This window comes from Hemicordylus capensis, chromosome 2 (genome assembly GCF_027244095.1).
Source record: "Hemicordylus capensis ecotype Gifberg chromosome 2, rHemCap1.1.pri, whole genome shotgun sequence".
In the NCBI taxonomy this organism is placed as follows: Eukaryota; Metazoa; Chordata; class Lepidosauria; order Squamata; family Cordylidae; genus Hemicordylus; species Hemicordylus capensis.
The window spans coordinates 54,264,029-54,284,926 of record NC_069658.1 but is presented as its reverse complement, the minus strand read 5'-3'; the positions used below and the strand labels follow the sequence as shown (position 1 = coordinate 54,284,926).

Here is a 20,898-nt window from a genome sequence, read left to right as displayed (position 1 = left end):
GGGACGCAATAGGAAATCTTCCATTTCATTTAAGGATTTTTAGCTGAAGAAAAAGAAGTCTAAACAAAAGCTGATGAACACCTACACACATTTTTTAAACAACATACCTTAAATATCTTTAGTACAATAAGCCACACAATTCATCAACATTCCCACCTAGAGTATTAGAAAATCACCCAGATATCCGGTTGTCTTCACAGTAGGAGCTTTGCACATGTGAAACAGTTATTCCACACACACAAACCTATATTGCATCTTTCACACAGGCCAAATGGTAAATAAGAGAACCAGTGCAAAATATGGGGCTGGATAGAGATATATTTCTATACACCACTACTGTCAGCTGTGAATAGTTTCATCCCAAATGAAATGTAGATGCAAATGTGACACCCATCAAAGTTATCATGCCCTTAGTTATACCACACTATTTTGCTGCCGCACCATAGATTCCATATTTATTATGGAATATCATATTCCAAAAATCTTCGAGCATTTGCTAACATCAACATATTATTCTGTTAACTTTCTAAAACTAAAATAACTAAAAGTTTCATGGCTGGTTCACACAATATGCTTTTTCTCCTTGTGAAAGTCCTGACTGCCCTAGACACACATTTGAATGAACAAATGTAGTAAGGGCATCAGGCAAACCCAGCAGTAATATAGTACAGTATAAAGCAAGCAGTAATTCCTGTAATTAAAGTGGCTGGACAAAGAGCTGTTGTGATCCTAGAAAGTGCTCCCGGTCATATTCACATTTTACATTTGTCCATGTGAGCATGTGCCCAAATAAGGCTAAGATTACTCACATTGAAAAAAAGTATCATGTGACATTCATCACTTTCATCATTTCCCATACCATTATCTGCAGACAAATATTTTCATAAGAATGAAGGGCATTTTACATACAAATAAAGGCTCAGAATGAAAAAATATGTAATTATACTTTTTAAACTCTTACCTGGGATCTGAACTGCAGTGCCTTCAACAGAACCCCCACCTGTGCCAATCAGGAAATTTGATCCATTAGTAATATCCAGAGGTAAAAATGGTGGTGTTACAAGTTCATTCATATTCATATCCTCAGTGTTTCTTGTCTGTTTGTTATAGTCGGGAATGATTTCCAGGCCTGGGCTTTTTGTTGCAGTGTTAGAAGAAATTGTTGTTGGCTCCTTCTGCATAACTGAAGCAGTTGGGGTATCCACAGATGGTGGGGATGAAATTGGCCAGGCATCAGCTTCCTCATCAGCACCAAATATTCCACCTGTTTTACTTTCATGTGGAACTGCAGAAGGCATAGTGCGAACCCATGGTAAGCCTCCATCAGCACTATTTTCATCTAATTGGTTTAGCTCTGTCACGCTTTCAGAGGAAGAATCTTCTGAGCTAGCTTCTAAAATGTCAGTGTCTGAATGTGTAAAGTTTGTTGGTTTTGCTTCCTTTGAAAGGAGTTCTCCAGAAACAGGTGATTCTACTGTAGGAACTTGTTCTGTAGAACTTCCTGGCTTTTCTTTCATTTCTGTTACGTGCCCACTGGAAATAGGTGTACTTTCAGTGATGATAGTTTCTGATTCCAGTTGGGGAGAAGATTCTAATGGAAACTCTATGTTATCTGATGAATCTTTAGGGGAAGGTTTGTAAGTTGCTGCAATGTCAGCACTAGCTTCTCTAAAAGTCTGCATGGATGACAAATGGTGCTTGTCAGAATCAGCTGATGATGAAGTACTTTGCATGATTTCATCAGGGTTCTCAGAAGCTCCATTAAGTAAATAGACTGTCACAGGAAATGTTGGTGTTACAGGAAATAATTTTTCTGGATCACTTCCTACTGGTTCTGTTGCTGCAGTTTTCATTCCTTTGTAAATGTCATTCTCCTCCTCACTTTGGGAAACAAGCTGAATGGTAACAGTGCTTTCTTTAGATTTGTTTGTTATCAAAGCTTGCCCTGACTTAACAGTTATGTATGGTGATGCAGAAGGCACCAAATCCTTTTTTTTATCTATCTCTACTTCTTGTTCTTCTGAAACACCAGAGGTAGAAACAACTTCACTTTCGTCTGCTATTGCCTGGTTGTCTGATAATGTGTGCAATTCAGAGTTGTCGTCTACTGTACCTTTGGATTCTACATGTTTAATCCCAAACTGTGATTCTTCAGCTTTTTCACCAGCTCTGGGACTGGTTGGAGAAGGTATAGTAATGCTGAAAGGAAGTGACATGGTTGGGAGCCAAGTGGCCATTTTTGGTAACTCCTGAGTGATGGGAGTTTCTGTTGTGAAAGTTATGTCATCTCCTGAACCAACATTATCTGATATTAGTGTGTGTTTAGATGTTATGTGTTCACTATGTATTAAGTTACTGGTTACTGCCTTTCCTTGACTATCTCCAAAGTTACCTGATTTATCATTGGTTAGAGAAATTTCAGGTGATGTATTCTGAATGTCAATTTCAGTTGTGGTAGTATGAACATCATACATTGAATGCCTTTCAGTATGTGCAGTTGCTTGGCTGTTTATGTCTTCAAGTCTTGACTTAAACTGATCAGCATCTATAATTGTTGTTTCATCATTAAAGTTCAAAATATCCTGTGAATAATTCCTTTTGCTATCAACAATCACAATAAGTTCCTCATAGTCTTTTATGTTGTTTGTAGAACTTTCATCTGCAAATGTCTCTGAAAGACCACTGTCTGAGGTTGGTAACATATGTTGTTGTTTATATCTGTGGGTGGGTGATATTGTTACCATTTGTGATACATTCATTGCTACATCTGGATCCACGTCTGAAATTTTTTCACCATGGCTATGAAATTCAAGTGTTGCTTCTGTTTTTGGCATCGGCGTAGGTGATTCTGAATGCCTTCCTATCATGTCTATCCAGCCAGATCCTTCTCCAGAACTTTCATGAACTGTGCTCCACATTTTTGGGTTTGAGGTAGTTTTAAGTGTTTGGGCTGTACCCAGACTTGGGGTTCCACTAAATAATTTAGAAGGAGAAGTTGTATCTTCTTGATGTTCCCCTTGGGAACTTCCCTCTCTAGCAGTTGGTATTGATAAAGTTACTTTTCCCTGGTTCTGAGAATTTTCATGAATGAAGTGCTTGATGGTAGATGTTTCAGTGTCAATGGCTCCAGCATCTAAAGTAGTTGCAGCAGGCATTCTTTTGTCTCTTGCTGTAGGCAATGTTTCTGTTATAGTATATGGAAATTTGATTTCAATGCTAGAATCTTCATTTGGTTCAATGGACTGTCTATTAGATTCCTTTATTTTCTCCTCCGAAAAATGTACTCCTGAACTTTTAGGATGAAGAATGTCATGATTTAATGCAGTTATACTTTCTGTCAATATCGTAGAACTTAAGGGCATTATGGTGGACGGAACTGTAAAAAATTCATCTCCTGAACCTTGTTCTGAGAACAATGGAACATTACTGATAATTGTAGTTATTGGCTTATACAGTCTGGAAGGTTTATGGCTATCTTCAGTAGAGTAAACATTTTGTTCTGACTGCTCTTCTTTCTCTCCGACTGTTACTGAAGTGCTAATGACTTGGTTTGGAAATGTTTTGGATTCAGTTATGAGGGCTTTATCATATGAAGAGGGATTTTTTTGCACAAATTCAGGACTGGAAGTGATGTAAGTTTTTGTTTCTTCTAAGTATGGGGTAAATGTAGATACAGCCGACATTCTTAGCTGTTCAATAATAGATTGTGTGCTTTTAATTAAATATTCTTGTGTTGTTACTCTTTGTGCCATTTTTCCTGACATTTCAGCGGAATCTTCTTTATCAGAATTCATGTCATCTTTGAAAGGAGTTTCTGGAGAAAAAGTTGTTGTTTCCAACTCAACTGGTATTTTCTCCTCAATGTTTGGTATATTAGAGACTTGTCTTGTAATTCCTGTATTGATTGTCATGATCACAGTGTCACTACTTACATCTAACTTTGTAGGTGCATCTGTAAATTGTTGATATGTAGATGTACTACTAACTTCTCTTTCATTTTTTATTGTTTGAGTACCTTGTCTGTCTAAGAGTAACTGTGATAAAACTGTTGTTTTTATCAGAGGCTCTGAAAAGGAGTCTGTATCTCCAGAACCCTGTTCAATCCCTGGAAATTTGGTATCAATTATTCTTTCCATAGGATCATGAGGCACTAGCACCACATTACTTCTATCATCTCTGAATTCCTCTCCAGAGCCCATGTCTACCATGTGAATTTTCTCTGTAATGGTGGTTGGAGAAAATCTTGCATTTTCTGGTTGAGCAGATTCTAATGTTTCATTTATTGTAAATCCAGAGCCTATTTTTTGTATGTCAGTGTTTTCTGTCAATATTCTTGGAGTACTGGAAGAAATTATTACAGTACTTTCAGTTGATTCCATTACTGGCTGTATACTTCTGATACTATGAGTCACAATGATGTCAGAAGCAATGTTTGTCAGAGGCTTCAGAGATGATGTCATGCCATATGTTTCAGATAAGTCAGTTTTTTCTTCCTTTGTTGAAGAAGACGTTGTCACCTCTTCATCTGACTCCAGAATGGCCTTTTCACTAAATGACAATGTAAGTAGTCCTTGGTTATCTGTTACATTATTTGGTACTTGATCTTTTATTCTAGTTTCCATGGTCTGCCTATGTGATTCAGTACTTAACACTTGTATTGTGGGATCAACAGTTATTGCGTGTTTCAAAGATGATGTATCTGTGTTAAGAATATCTATCTCATTTACTTGTGTGTCATTGCTTCCAGGTGCAGACCTCAGTGGGAACGAAGTCAAGGTGGTAGGCTGCATTATAACATCCATTTCTCCAGAACCTGGATCAATAAATGGGGAGTCAGTACTTACCACTTTTTTTGTGGAACCCCCCAAAAGTATGTCTTTTTCAGGTTTCCGCCAATCACCTGTGGATCTACCACCAGATTCTTCATCAGTGGACATTCTCCCTTCTGTTAAATCTTCAGTTTTGAGTGGTGATATATCTGTCACAGATATTGTTTTGGCTAGGGTTATGGATTCTTGACTCACAGCCCTGACAATATCACTAAAGTTCTTCAGTTCATTATTGAACAGCAACTTTTCTGTCTCAAGTGTTGAATATTCCTTAGGTGAAGAAATGGTGCTCATAGTCGCTTTCTCATCTTCCGCCACATTTATTGCATTTGTGATAGAGGTAAGATTTTTTTCCCCTAAATTCAATTCAGTAACGGATTGAGGAATAATAGCTTCTATGGAAGTTTGTTCAAGTGTAGAACTAGTTTCTTTGTGTGAAGTAGCAGGAAGCTGTGAAATGTTAAGGTTGCTTTTGGTAGGCATAGGTTGGCTAAGATCTGAGAAAACTTCCTGAACAGGTATCTTTTCAGTTCCTGCTGTTTTCATTATCACAACTTTAGATTTAGAAATCTCTTCTTTAACATCTCCAGAGCCTTCAGCTAAATCCCATGAACTTCTGGTTGTTTCCAAATAACTTCTCACTGAAGAAAGTATGTCAGGTCTAATTGTTGATTTATAATAGTCCTGATAAACAGAAGCTTCATTTTCTGGCTTTGTATCTTCCATGGCTACAGTTACCGTGGTTGAAGGAGGAAACCTACTTGGAACAGTAGTTATAAGAGAAACCCTTTTCGAATCTTCTTTTAATGTTGTTTTCAGTGTGTGTGAAAAGGCATAACTATTTAACTCAGGCTGGATAGTAATATCTCCTGCATATTTTGTATTGCTTAAAGAGAAAGTGCTAGGATGTTTAGTTGGGATTCTTTGAAAATCTGTTCCAGATTCTTTCAATTTGTCTGTAGTTTCTGATGGAGACTGGTCATACACAAATGTTTTTTCAAGGGTTTTATCTGTGGTAGAAATTTCTGATTCCCCACTGAAGACCAGTTCCGTCACCACAGACTCTGCCATTAGCTTTTGTGTAATTGTATCTTCTCCTATTATTTCAGTAGATTCACCGGACTGTGATACATTAGAGGCTTCATTCTCAGACACTATGTTAGTTTCATTGATTTGAGAAAATGTTACATTTTTGGAATGTGCTAAACTTTCAATTTGGTCACTTCTTACTTCTTCAGCTTTTGGATCTTTAGGTGCAGTGGTCACCTGATGCTTCCCATTTATAAACTGCAATGCTGGGGGAGTTGTGACATCAGTAGCATTCTCACAGTCCTCCTCCTCTTCCTCCTCTCCTTCCCCAAGATTGAATAAATCTGGATAGAAATGTCCCAGAATAAGGATTTCTTCAGACTCTTCATCAGGGGTTGCTGTGCAGGGTTCGTGTGTTGATTCAGAATCTATGGAAGACTCATCTGATTCATCTGGATGAATTGGGTAACCAAGCATATCCCAAATTCCATGCAGTGGATCTGCAAAAAGAGAGAGCTTTTCATAATCTTTTAGCAACTAGTTTGACAAGGCTAGTAACAACTGTCATTGGAAAAGCAATTTCACTCAAAGGATAAATATATCAAATACTCAATGCCCTTCCATTGGAATCCAGCTACTGTACTTTAAAATGCTTCCAATATTTCACTACCATCTTGTTTCTGTACACATTATTTTCAGTTTTTAATACCATGAAATAAAAAGTTTCAAGCCCATATATTTAATCAGACATACTATTAACCATCAAAACAGTACAAGGAAAATGTCAACCATAATGGGGGGAGGGCGAAACTATTAATGATTAACAGCCGGCAATACAAATACACACGTGCATGCGCACGCACGCACACACACACACACACACACAAAAACACACGTATATTCTGTCATAAATTATTTTTTCAAAGAGTGAGAGGCAAATAAGAAATGATAGAGATAATTAAATCTTTATAAAAACCCAATTACCTCTTTTTATAATTTGCTCTTAGTCTTCAACCATCTCCTATAACTATTTGATCACTAAGAGAAAGCTTGTTTTGAACCCACAACATAACATCCCAAGACTATACTAATTCAAGAGTTCTATGTTAACTAGACACATAGCAGGTGATGTCACTGATATAAGTGCTAACATCCTACTAAACTGCAGACATTAACCATACCTTCACATATATTTCTATTTTATGTTGGGAATGAAAAAAGAGAAGAATTAAAATTAGGAAAGAAGGTAATTTAACATAGCTTACCTGGTATTTTAAAGAACGCTTATCAGAAATTAGTGAACATGGAATGATCTGTAACTAAAGGTTCTAAGTAATTCTATGAGGTTCAGGGATTATAGAGACTAGATAGAATTTGGAATTTAGTTGGAATTGAGAATGAGAAGCTAACGTCCAGAGCAAGAAACTGCATGTGAATGAGTGCTGTGACACTAGTGCAAGGGGATGGCCTAATTGTGCTAAAATTAGGGATTGTGCAAGAGTGCTATTGTGCAAAGATTCCCACCGAAATAAATGAGGCATGCTGCAGTTGTGCAATTGTTGTGCAACCACAAGCATGCTTATGATAGTACAATACTAGTCTGGAACACAAGTTCCAGACTCAGCACTACTAGCTGCATGCAATTCCTTGCTCTGCATGGTGTTGGGGTGTGTGTGTGTGTGTGTGTGTGTGTGTGTGTGTGTGTGTGAGAGAGAGAGAGAGAGAGAGAGAGAGAGAGAGAGAGAGAGACTCTTGAGGGCAAGATGTCTGTGAAGGAAGGGGCTCAGTGTCAGGAAGTTGTGGCAACTGGTGAAATGAGTCATAGTCCCCTCAGGTCTGAGAGGCTTCATATTCCACCAAAGCACTAACAATTACCTGGAACTGATAAAGCTTTCCACACAAACCCTGTATTGTTTCGTTAACCTAAGCAACTGAAGCAACATCCTAAACCAACCATTTTAACATCAGGATCACTCTAGGGTATGCTATATCTAAATGACAGAAGAAAGAAAGCATTTATTTAGTTTCTTTCCTCCAGCATTTTTACAGGTCATGTTACAGATCATTTTAGAAAATCAAGAACATTGTGAATTTAGTGTTCTAAAAATCTGGTTATAGGCAACAACCTGTGAGAAAGTAACAGGACTAACAAGTTCTGACCAGTGAATTACTGGTCTAATAATGCACATCTTGGATACCCACTGATTACTGCCTCCATCTAAACCATTTATAGTGAGCAATGAATTTAATAAAAAGCATCTGTTCGAGGCACCCGCAGAAGAATAAGCACACATGCATACACTAAACAGAAATCTACATAAGCCTAGATATCTCTCTCCAAACTTTGCAACTTTTAATGTATAAAAAAACTGTTCTGACATGATGCTCTGATAAATCTGGATACATTTATGCAGGTAGGAAATATTAAATAGTTGTTCTTCACAGCTTAATGGCTCCACTGAGAAAATGGTTTTGTATAGTTGAGAAAATGGCTGTTGTTGTGAGGTCTCAGCAGGGGTTTGCTCTCAATTGCTGGCTGCCAAGAGAAGAGAATGGTTCAAACTGGGAAGGTCAAGGTCAAGCCAGAAGGTCAGAATCTAAGGGGCCAAAGGCAGAGATGTAATGGGCCTGAAAGCTGATTTTTAAACAGACAGTGGCAAAGTGGGGCAGAGATGAAGCAAATTGAAAAGAGTCTGCTGTGGCTGAGTCCTGCCAACGAGTTGCTCAGACTAATTCAGAACTTTATATTCTTTCCGGATTTTATAGAGCCTGGTGGATCTGGCCGGGCCTGTGGAGTCAGTTCACCATATTCACACTGGCCTTGCAGCCCAGAGGGTACTGTTGAAGCATGTAGCCATCTTCTTTTTTTATTATTTCTCTGTGTAAACTGCCCTGAGCCATTTTTTGGAAGGGCGGTATAGAAATTGAATTATTAATAATAATAATAATAATAATAATGAATTACCACCAACTGAAGCAGTTGCTCAGGCGCAGGTGTAGTACATCACCTAAGTAGTAGTAGTAGTACATCACCTAAATGAAAGTAAATGAAAGAAAGTAGTACATCACCTAAATGGAAGATTAGATTAGAAAATAAAATCTCAAGGTTTAGATCAGATGCTAGTAAATTGAAAGATATGAAAGACAAGAAGCTGAAGAATGCAAACACCAAACAGTATCTGATCCAAAAATACCACCTAGATTGAAGGAAAATTAGAGAAGTCCTGGAAATAATAAAGCAGCAAATAACAGCACTGTCCAAGAAGATTAGCAGATATGAAGCCAGAATCACAAAATACAGGCAGAATCTCCAATTCCAGTCAAATCAGAGACGTTTCTACCAAAGCATAGAAGGAGAAGCTGCAAGAAACGTAGAAACACCAAATAAAGAAGAAACAGTGCAATTCTGGGGGAAATTATGGGACAATCCAATAGATTATAATAAAAAAGCAGGCTAGATGAAAGAGGTCAAAAAATGTAACCAACAAATGCAAGATCTAATAACATCACCAGAATTAATAAGTGAAAGAGCAAAGAAAATTAAAAATTGGACTGCTCCAGGCGACAATGAACTGCATGGCTTTTGGCTTAAACACCTAACAAGCCTTCATAAGCAACTATCAAAACAGTTCAATCACATTTTGCAAGGAGGTGATATTGAACAATGGCTATCAACTGGGAAAACTCATCTCATCATGAAAGACCCAGCAAAAGGTGCAGTTCCAAGTAATTATAGACCGATAACCTGCCTGCCAACCATGTTCAAATTATTAACTGGTGTGCTGCATTAATAATCAACAGAGGGAAAATAACAAAAACAGAAGGAATAGAACTTCCCAATGGAAGCACCATCAAGAACCTGGAAGAGAAAGAACATTACAAATACTTGGGCATTCTCCAGGCTGATAACATCGCACACACTGAAGTTAAAAAAAAATTGGAAGTGAATACATCAGGAGAGTTAGAAAAATCCTAAAGTCCAAACTCAATGGCGGGAACACCATACAAGCCATAAACACCTGGGCTATACCTGTTATCAGATACACTGCAGGAATAATAGACTGGACCCAGGCAGAGCTAGAGACGCTAGATCTTAAGACCAGGAAAATCATGACCATCCATCATGCTCTGCATCCCCGCAGTGATGTCGATAGGCTATACCTCCCTCGCAGCTCAGGTGGAAGAGGAATGCTGCAAGTCCATCAAACAGTAGAGGAGGAGAAAAGAGGCCTTTGAAGAATATATCAAGGACAGTGAAGAAGATGCACTTCAAATGGCCAATAATGCGGAACTATTCAACACCAATGAAACAAAGCAGGCCTACAAGAAAGAACAAGTCAAGAACCGAGCAGAAAAATCGAAAAATAAGCCACTGCATGGTCAATATTTGCACAATATAAGTGGAAAATCAGACATCACCAAGACCTGGCAATGGCTTAAGAATGGCAACTTGAAGAAAGAAACTGAGGGTTTAATACTGGCTGCACAAGAACAGGCACTAAGAACAAATGCAATAAGAGCAAAAGTCGAAAAATCCATCACAAACAGCAAGTGCCGCCTTTGTAAAGAAGCAGATGAAACCGTGGACCACCTGATCAGCTGTTGTAAAAAGATCGCACAGACTGACTACAAACAAAGGCATGACAAAGCAGCAGGGATGATACACTGGAACATCTGCAAAAAATACAAGCTACCTGTAGCCAAACATTGGTGGGACCATAAAATTGAAAAAGTTGAAGAAAATGAAGATGTAAAATTATGGGACTTCTGACTACGAACAGACAAACATCTGCCACACAATACACCAGATATAACTGTAGTTGAGAAGAAAGAAAAACAAGTCAAAATAATTGACATAGCAATACCAGGGGATAGCAGAATAGAAGAAAAAGAAATAGAAAAAATCACCAAATACAAAGATCTACAAATTGAAATTGAAAGGCTGTGGCAGAAAAAGACCCAAATAATCCCAGTGGTAATTGGTGCCCTGGGTGCAGTTCCAAAAGACCTTGAAGAGCACCTCAACACCATAGGGGCCACAGAAATCACCATCAGCCAATTACAAAAAGCAGCTTTACTGGGAACAGCCTATATTCTGCGAAGATATCTATAACAATTGACAATAAAATTCTGGCATCCCAGGTCCTTGGGAAGGACTTGATGTCTGGATAAAACAAACCAGTCAATAACACCTGTCTGACTGTGTAAACAAGAAATAATAATGTAGCTCAGTCTGCTAGGCCTGCTGAGGAACCTGAGCACTGGAGGTGCTGGAGACTCCGTAGTAGAGGGGATGAAGCCATAGCTCAGTTGTAATCTGCTTTGCATGCCAAAGGTGTCCGTTGCATCTTTGGCATCTATAAGTACGGCACTTCTAGTCAGTGTAGGCAATCCTGAGCTAGATAGATCAAGTGTCTGACTTGGTACAAGTAAGCTTCCTATGACTGATGGCTACAGGCCTTAACACTCCCCACCCTTTGCATTGTTCCCTCTAAGGCGTGCACACATGCTCACGCTCACAAGTTTATGGATGTCCACTCAGTTCTTTTTGGATCCTGCTCAGGTTGAATCAGGAAGGCCCCATTCTGAATGCAGGTGCGCACACAATGCCTTGAAACTGCTGCCCAGAACAAAACTCATTCCACACAAAGATGAAAAAAATTAGAGGGACCAATGACCCCATGTCTTTTACCACTATAAAGCTACGTTGAATAACTTCTTCTTGCCACTGTTTTGTGTAATTTGGTTCTGATCATTACCTTTGCAATCCTTTTACTTTAAAAAAAAATACAATACAACAGAAAATCCTTCAGAAAAATATTAAAATATTAAAATATTACAGTAACACTGAATATTCATCTAAATGCTGCTGTAAATATAATGGTATGTAGTGGTGGTTGTTGTTTTTAAAACCCAACTATATATTACTAACATTTAGCTCTGAATCAAATACAGGTATGTTTTTTGGGGGGGTCACAAAGTGCTCAGAGGGGAAGAAAGGATTGGCAGTAATTATCCCTCTCACACAACCAGTCACACTTTTTTACTCTGGAACACAGCAAACACATGTGCATGCTTCTTTTGGAACATGGTCCTTCATAAGCCAGGATGATGCATGGTTTAATTTTTTTCCTTTCATTTTTTTTTGTCTTATACTTTTTATTCAATTTTCACAACACAAAAGGACAAACACAAATAATACAAACACTCACAAACACACACAATAAAGACTTCCATCTCATCATTGGAACGAGTGTTGTTGACAATAACCGGATCTTGCCTATAGATTAAACATTCTCTCCCCAGTAATTCATATAGAAAACAACTTTGGGGTGTTGTAAAAACATTTGTTGTTAGCCCTCAAAAGTAGGCGTGTGTCCGAACCGGTCCGGCGGCCATTCTATAGAATGGCCGAACTGCCGGACCGGTTCTGCCCTGGTTGGTCCGGGTCCGGGTGGGGGGGGTATTGCTTTAAGGGCGGGGGGGCTTGTTTACCCCTCCCGCACCTCTTTGCCCCCGCCAGTGGCCGTAATCTACTGTAAAATTTGGGCGCTGGAAACCAGCCGCCCCAGCCGCCGCCGCTTCCGCCGCCCCCCCCCGCGAGCAAATTAGAGGAAAAAAAGGCTACTGCCTACAAGGAAGGGCTACTGCCGCCCTGCCGCCCCCCCACCCGCCACCCGCCACCCCCCCCACGAGTGCTCACCAAGTTAGAAGAATTTAGAGAGGAGCTCGCGAACAGAGCTCCTCTCTTATCGAAGCCTCCGGCCCAACTGGGGCCTTGGGCGCGTGCGCACGCGCGCTAGAGCTCTTTATCCACTAGAGCTTTTGCCGGAGGCCCGGTCTACCCGCCGGGAGGAAGCCGGTCTACCCGGCTTCCTCCCGGTGGGTAGACCGGGCCTCCGGCAAAAGCTCTAGTGGATAAAGAGCTCTAGCGCGCGTGCGCACGCGCCCAAGGCCCCAGTTGGGCCGGAGGCTTCGATAAGAGAGGAGCTCTGTTCGCGAGCTCCTCTCTAAATTCTTCTAACTTGGTGAGCACTCGTGGGGGGGTGGCGGGTGGCGGGTGGGGGGGCGGCAGGGCGGCAGTAGCCCTTCCTTGTAGGCAGTAGCCTTTTTTCCCTCTAATTTGCTCGCGGGGGGGCGGCGGAAGCGGCGGCGGCTGGGGCGGCTGGTTTCCAGCGCCCCAATTTTACAGTAAATTACGGCCACTGGCGGGGGCAAAGAGGCGCGGGAGGGGTAAACAAGCCCTCCCCGCCCTAAAAGATAGGCTCCCCTTTGGTGCTGGTCCGGACTGCCCCGGACCATGCACATCACTACTCAAAAGCCTGACAAAAATTCATTTTGTGATGTATTTTTAAATAAACAAGAGGAGGGTCCCATTCTTTTTTAAATTCTTCAAATTTATTTCTTAGTAGTGATGTTAATTTCACCATTTCTGCCAATTCTAGTACTTTAAGAATCCAATCCTCTTTAGATGGGCATTGACTGTCTTTCCATTTGCGCGCAAATGTCAGTCTTTCTGCCGCCGTTAAGTACATGAAGAGGGTCCAATATTTCCTCAGGAGAGCATTGTTATCAATACCTAATAGTATTGATTCTGGACTCCTGGGGAAAGTCATTTTGAATACTTTTTTAAGCTCATTATATATTAAGTCCCAATAACCTCTCGATTTATTGCATGTCCACCATACATGTATATAAGAACCCTCTTCTTTCTTATATTTCCAACATTTATTTGACATATTCTTGTAGATTACGGCCAACTTTTTGGGCGTAAGATGCCATCTGTACATCATTTTCAAAATATTTTCCTTTAAATTAGAGCAAGTAGTGAATTTTATATCTTTTATCCAAAGTTTTTCCCATTTTTCCAAGTCAATGTTATAACCAAGGTCCTGGGCCCATTTAATCATTGAGGTTTTTATTACCTCCATTCTTGTGTCTTCCAATAGTAATAGGCCATACATCCTGGATACGAGTTTTTCTTCCTTATCGCACAACTGTAGTTCAAATTCTGACATTAGTTGGTTAAAACCCCTTTTACAGTCTTGCTTAAATAAAGCATTGATTTGATGGTATTGGAACCAAGAAATATTCCAATCCTGCATATGTTCTAACTTTTTAAGTTCGTATTTTGCACCTTGAAGGACGAGCAACTGTTGATACGTGGGCCAAGATTGTTGCATATTTTTCTGTTTTCTAGATATAACTTCCAATGGGGATACCCAAAGTGGGATTTTTGCTTCTAACAAAAATTTATTTTTCATCCATACCATAGACTTTTTCTAACATAATGATTTAAAAATTCTTTATTTACTTTTACCTTGTCATAAAATAAATATGCATGCCACCCGAATCTTAAATCAAATCCTTCCAAATCCAACAATCTTGGATTTTTTAATGTAATCCATCCTTTTATCCAGGTTAGGCATATCGCTTCAAAATATAACTTAAAATTTGGTAGTGCAAATCCTCCTCTCTTCCTATCATCTGTTAAATTTTTAAAGTTTATCCTTGGTTTTTTGCCTTGCCAGACAAAATTCCTTACATCTTTGTGCCACTGGACGAAAACTGACATTGAATTTATTATTGGTACCGTCTGGAAAAGATAAAACATTTTGGGAAGAACATTCATTTTAATAACAGAAATTCTTCCACTTAATGATAAATTCAGTCTATTCCATCTGCTCAAATCCGTCTTTATTTCTTTCCAAGTTTTGATATAATTATTTTGAAACAATAATACATTGTTTGTGGTAAGCGTCACTCCTAAATATTTTACCTATTTTTCCACTTTAAAACTGGATCTCAAAGCAAATCTTTCAATGTCGTCTTTGTTCATATTTTTAGTTAATACCTTTGTCTTGTCTTTATTCATATAGAACCCTGCCAGGTTCCCATATGATTCTAATATCTCCAATAGTGTATCAATTGATTCTAAAGGATCTTGTAAAAATAACACTATATCATCTGCAAAGGTTCTTAATTTATATCTTTGTGTCTCTATTGTCAATCCTTGTATTTTAGTCTCTTCCCTTATCATCCTACACATAATTTCCAAAACCAATATAAACAATAATGGAGATAGGGGACAGCCTTGTCTAGTACGTTTTTGAATACTAAAATAATCTGTAAGTTCTCCATTAACCTTAATATTTGCTTTTTGTTCAGAATACATAGACCCAATCGCCCTTATGTAATTAACTCCAAACCCTACAGTTTCCAAAGTTTTCATCATGAATTGCCAGGAGATACTATTGAATGCTTTCTCTGCATCCAAAAATAACATGGCCAGTTGTTTATCATTATATTTTTCATAGTATTCTAGTACATTCAAGACGGTTCATACATTATCCTTTATTTGCCTTTTAGGTAAAAATCCCGCCTGATCTTCATGAATTAACTCTGCTAAGATCCCCTCCATTCTTTTAGCAAGTATAGAAGCATATATTTTATAATCGTTATTAAGCAGGGAAATTGGTCTATAATTTTTAACCAAAGATGTATCTTGACCGGGTTTTGGTATTAATGTAATAGTCGCCTGCCTCCATGACTCAGGAAACTAACCCTTCATCATAATTTCATTCATTGTCCATTGTAATGGTTGGGACAATACTTCACTAAAAGTTTTATAATATATAATTGGGAGCCCATCTGGCCCTGGCGATTTCCCCCCTTTTGCTTGCTTAATAGCATCCTTAACTTCTTCATTGGAAATTGGAAAGTTCAATTTTTTCCGTTGTTCAGAATTTAATTGTGGTAAGTTTCTTAATTGTAGAAATTGTTCTACTTTATTTAACTCAACCTTTCTTTTTTGATAAAAGTCCTTATAGTATTTGTAAAATTCTCTTTTAATCATTGACTGTTGGTTAATAATACCACTGGAGGTGCTCATACTCGTTATATAGTTCTTTTGCCATTCAACTCTTAGTTTCCAGGCCAAATATTTTCCCAGTTTATTTACCTGTTCAAAAGATTTCTGTTTTAAAAATTTTAGATTTCTTTCCATCTCCTCCACCGTCAATATGGAGTATTTCTGTTTTAATACCTTTAGGTGTTGAATTAAAGTTTGATCACCTTTTCCCCCAATCAGTTTCCCTTCCAAATCTTTAATTTGGATCTGGATTAAATCCTTTTTCTCTTGTTTCTTTTCCCCCCATATGCATTTTGTTGAATAAAAAAAATTTTTTTCCCCTCTCATGTTAAATGGGTTGGGGAAACTCAGGTAAAACTCGGTTCTTGGTGAACATTTTTTTAAAATAGAAGTTTTTTAATAACTCATTTTAAAGTGGTTCCTATCTTACGTATCCTAGATGATGCACTATTATCATTGGCTTCCATTTCTATCCTTTAAGAATATACTACTGAGTATGATTACTGTAGGTTTCCTCCTCCCCACACACCATGCAATATTTAATCAAAATATATGTTTTGTTTTCTCTCCGGCAATTAATATCCCCCACACACAGACACATAGACACACACACACTGATCTTGCATAAGACTATAAAATTTCTCAGCTCAATTTCTGAGTAAATGAACTTCTTTCTTTCTTTCTTTCTTTCTTGTACATTGGCTTGAAAGGAATTGAAGGTCATGCGAGTTGGGTGGTCAGTCTTGGTATTCAGTCTTCAGACTCAATGACAGAGCCTGATTTACGGCATTTTACAATCTGTATTTCAGTGGAAAACCTTGCAATGGCAAATGTATGTTGCAATTAGCAGAATCTTCTCACGCTCCAGTCCTTAAGACCCATCTCAGCATAGCAACATTGTTGTCTATGACCAGAAACACCTATACAGATTTAGATGTTGCTACAGGAAAATCTGTTCCATGCTTCCCTCTGGCCTTATCTCAGCTTCACACGTGCTTCTTCCAAGCTCAGAGTAGAAATTAAGTACTTTCCATTTAAGGCATTTTGGCTCAGCTATAGAATAGCTCTTTAATATTATTGTGTTGTCCTTTAAAATTTTTGATTAGCACTTCAGGCTTATCCCCATTCTAGTCCAAAATGTAATCATCTGATATATTTGCACCATAGGATTTGTTCATGACTGACTTAGTCTGGATCCTGCCCAACAATATTTATTTCTGACCATCTTCTTTTGGACAAGAAATATTACTGATGGGAGTTCTCACAGAAAGAACCTTAGGTGGAAGGATTATTTTCCTTTCCTTAATGAAAAAGACATTATTTACTTTAGATTAATTACTGAGGGAAAGCAGAAGGGTTTCTGCTGTTCCTGATTTAAGCATCTTTGATGCTTTACTTGTGTCTGCTGTTTCATTTGTGATTCGATGTAGGTTTTTCCTTTATTATTGGCTGTGGATCTTCAATATGACTGTAATAAATTCTTGGCTTCTATAAACCAGTTATAGTAGACTTAATATATATTTCACTGCATTTCTAAGGAAGTTTAAATTAATGCCACACTTGCTAAATATTGACAATGGCTATGCTAGTTTTTGCAGCTTTATTTAATACTTAGCTGTCCAATATTTTTATTTTTAGACTGGCTGAAATCCTCAAACCACTTACTCTGAAGTAGTGCCACTGCAGTATGTGTAAGTGCTCTGAAGAAAGTGTATTGAAGTAGCAGCTTATTATTGTTGTTTAAGTGAAACATGTCTCATGGATAAAGGAGTTATACAACTACAAAGGAGGCATTCTTAAAGATTATTCTGCCTCTGAATTCATCTGCATGCACGTACACACAAACTGCAATTATTAACACACGTGGAACAGCTTTTAAAGACAAACATTAGTGAAGTCAGCTACTACAAAATTGTACTTATGAGTAAAAGTGGCAGAATCCACCAGTGGTGTTTAATAAATTAAGCCTTCCCTGATCTCCAGAATAACTTGAAGGCCAATTACTGGGATTTTTCCCCTAGATGTGCCAGACCATTTGATTTGTTATTCCAGTGGACAATTTGTTTCACTACATAAGTCCAACAGCAGCCTCTAGGGATGTCATGCTGAACTCAGCACTAGGTTCTAACGACCCCTGCACCTGCTGGGTGCCCTTCACAGGATGGGATGGGCTTCTAGGAGGGCAGAAAGGCCCAACCATTTCATGCTATGCATAATGTAACTTGTATACAAAACTTGCATACTGTACTTCCAAGCATCTGTAGGGGCATCCAGCACAACCAAACCTACTGAGGTCTGCAGTGCACAGAATATATTAAGCCCTCCCTGATCTCCAAGATAATTTGAAGGCCAAGTGGACAGCCTAATGCAAGCTGTGATAAATATGATCAGACTAGCAGAGCCTGATACAATTTGAGGTCTAAGCTGGATTCGGACTACCACTGCAAAAGTGAATGAGCCCCTCCTCCAAGTCCACCATCAAAATCCAAGTTTTCACAGAAATTATTAACAATTTCTCAGAATGATGCAAATATAAGAGAACATATTCACATATCTGGCCACAGAGTAACTCATGAGTTCATGCTGAACTCATCACTCAGCACCAGGTTCTAAAGGCCCCTGCACCTACTTGGTGCCCATCACAGGATAGGCTGGGCTTCTAGGAGGCCAGAAAGACCTCACCAATTCATGCTATGCATAATGTAACTATATTTACATTATAAATATATGTATATATTTTAAAATATATTAAAATATAGTTTATTTTATAAATATAACTATATTTTGTATTTTTACAAAATTATACATTATAACTATAAAATTATACATTATAACTATATTTTGTATTTTGCAGGCTCAACCATACATTTACCATTATCATTCAGAAAACCACATTCCCTTGTTTTAGCCAAGACTGGCTGCATTTTTAAACACGTAAGCATTGTAACCATTTAACTACTTAATGAATATAGATCTATTGCTTTATTTAGAACAAGGTAGGCCTTGTTTCTTACATGTAGTTAACATGTTTTAACGATTGTTACATTACAGAATAAGCTAAGGACAAGATAAGTGGTGCCTATTAGCGGGGGGGGGGGAGCGCTGAGAAGGAGCAGTAGCTACATCATTTTATCTCTCATGCCACCCCACCCAGCTGCCCCTCCCCTCACTTCTTACCCTACCCTAAGCCACACAGGCTGGTCATTTGTCCCATTGGGTCCAGAACAAACTGATAAATTGTTCTTCAAGTGAACTTTATCAGTTTGTTTGGGACCCAGCCAGGCAGCCAGCCCCAGCCTGCGGGGCTCAGGGAGGAGCAGGAAGCAAGAGAGAGGAAGGCAGCCAGGGCAGGGAAGGAAGGGAGATGGGACAACACGGCTGCTGCTTGTTCTCTGGGCCCACCCACCCCACCAGCCCATCAGCACTGGGCACCACTGATACTATTACTAATGGTCTCCAGAGGGCTCATAGTCTAAAAAGAAACACAAGGTAGATACCGGCAACTCTCCCCATGCTAAATATAAGAGAATTGCCACTTGGAACGGTTTGTCTAGTTTGCAGGACAACTATTTGTTCTTCCTTTCTAAATAAATAATCCTGAAATTGCCTTTTAGAGTCATGAGTCAGTATCATGTGTGAAAATGTACTGAGGGAAGGATTTATCATAGAAGGATACAGGCATGCTCTGCATCATGCTTGGACCTGTGTCTTTTTTTGAAGAAGCCACTTCCATAAACTGTTCCTAGGTTAGGGTTTAAAAGATAGATCTGATGCTACAGAAGACATCAGAACTTCAACAAGATTTTTGGATCTGATTTTTCATGGTATAAAAATTTACATGCGTAATCTCACAATATTATTCTGAATATTATTATTATTAGTCCTTTGGCAGTATTAATATGCTAAAACCTATTTTCTTATGCTGTCCTTAATCAAAGAACTTTGCCTATTTTGGCAACAGAACTGTAAACACAGATATGCACACTCTCTCACACGTATTCAAAGTGGGCATTATATCAAAACTATCTTTCCACTCTGGCAGCCTGCATTTATGGTCATAAGATGAGGAAATCAGTTTCTTGTGAGCATAGCACCTTTTATATGGCACTAAATCTTGCTTTAACACAATCCTCCAAGACTCTGTAGTTCAGCACTACATGTAGGCCTGCTAGGGTGAGATAAAGGCTAGAGTTCATCCTTCAGTGAAGCAGTCGAACTACTGTGATAATGAAGCTTTAAGGATCAGTGAACCCAATAACAAGTTTGAAATCTTTGCTCAAATTTTTCACTCCAGTCTATAATTTTCCCTCTGCACATACATTTTCCTCCTTAGTTAATCATCCCCAAAGCAATGGGCATTAAAACATTTAATGGCATAAAGAAAAATGCTATTGGGGGACATCTTGATGCTTTGAAATGCCATAGTGAGAACATTATCCAAAGCAGTTACTTATATATTTGTTTTTGATTGGCAGTAGTGGGTCAGTTAAGCCTTCTTAAAGCTGAAAAATGCTGAGCATCTCTGGTCAGGTTAATGGAGAATCCCAAACAGCTGGTTATCTGCTGAACTAAGGAAGGAAATCTGAAATTTATCCCTTCTTCAAAGAATACCTGTTGTTAATATATCACTAGTGCCAGGGTAGCAGTAAATGTTAAAGAACCTAAATATTTCTTTATCTCAGATCTTTACTCAGACAGAAGTTGCTGTTACTTTGTTGTGGGAGCTTAAGCAGAATCAGTCAATTTATTTTTACAACTTCTTTGGTGAGTTGTAAAATGACAGGGAAAATGACATTTTCTAATTGCTCAGTACCAAAATAAATAATGAAACTGTATTTTTCACTAGACTATCCACATGTGCTATATTTTTCAAGAGAAAATAAGTTTATAATTCTAAACACTCAGTAAGCGGCCCTGTTGATTAAAATGGGATATTTCCGACTAAGAACAGGATAACACTGTGCATCATTTAGGACATGCCTTTAGAGTAAATTCAAGCTGATCCATATGCTTCTATTACACTGAGTGAAAGATTAGTCATGAGAGAGCTAAGAATTACCCATCATCCCATCTTTGTGGTAAAAAAAAAAGTTCTGAGAACTAATTCATGCATGCATTCCTGAAGCAGAAAAGCCATTATAGTGTTTTATTTAGGGAGGGATTTTTCTC

General features: G+C 38.5%; 1 protein-coding gene across 4 annotated transcripts in view; it reads right to left on the bottom strand.

The window, feature by feature from the left end:
* VCAN (versican) overlaps positions 1-20,898 on the bottom strand; it is a 208,860-nt gene that overhangs the window by 65,347 nt on the left and 122,615 nt on the right. For all 4 annotated transcript variants that reach the window (XM_053298560.1, XM_053298562.1, XM_053298563.1 and 1 more), the window contains exon 8: positions 962-6,358. In XM_053298560.1, the coding sequence (XP_053154535.1) occupies positions 962-6,358 (5,397 nt within the window). The remainder of the gene's footprint in view (positions 1-961; positions 6,359-20,898) is intronic.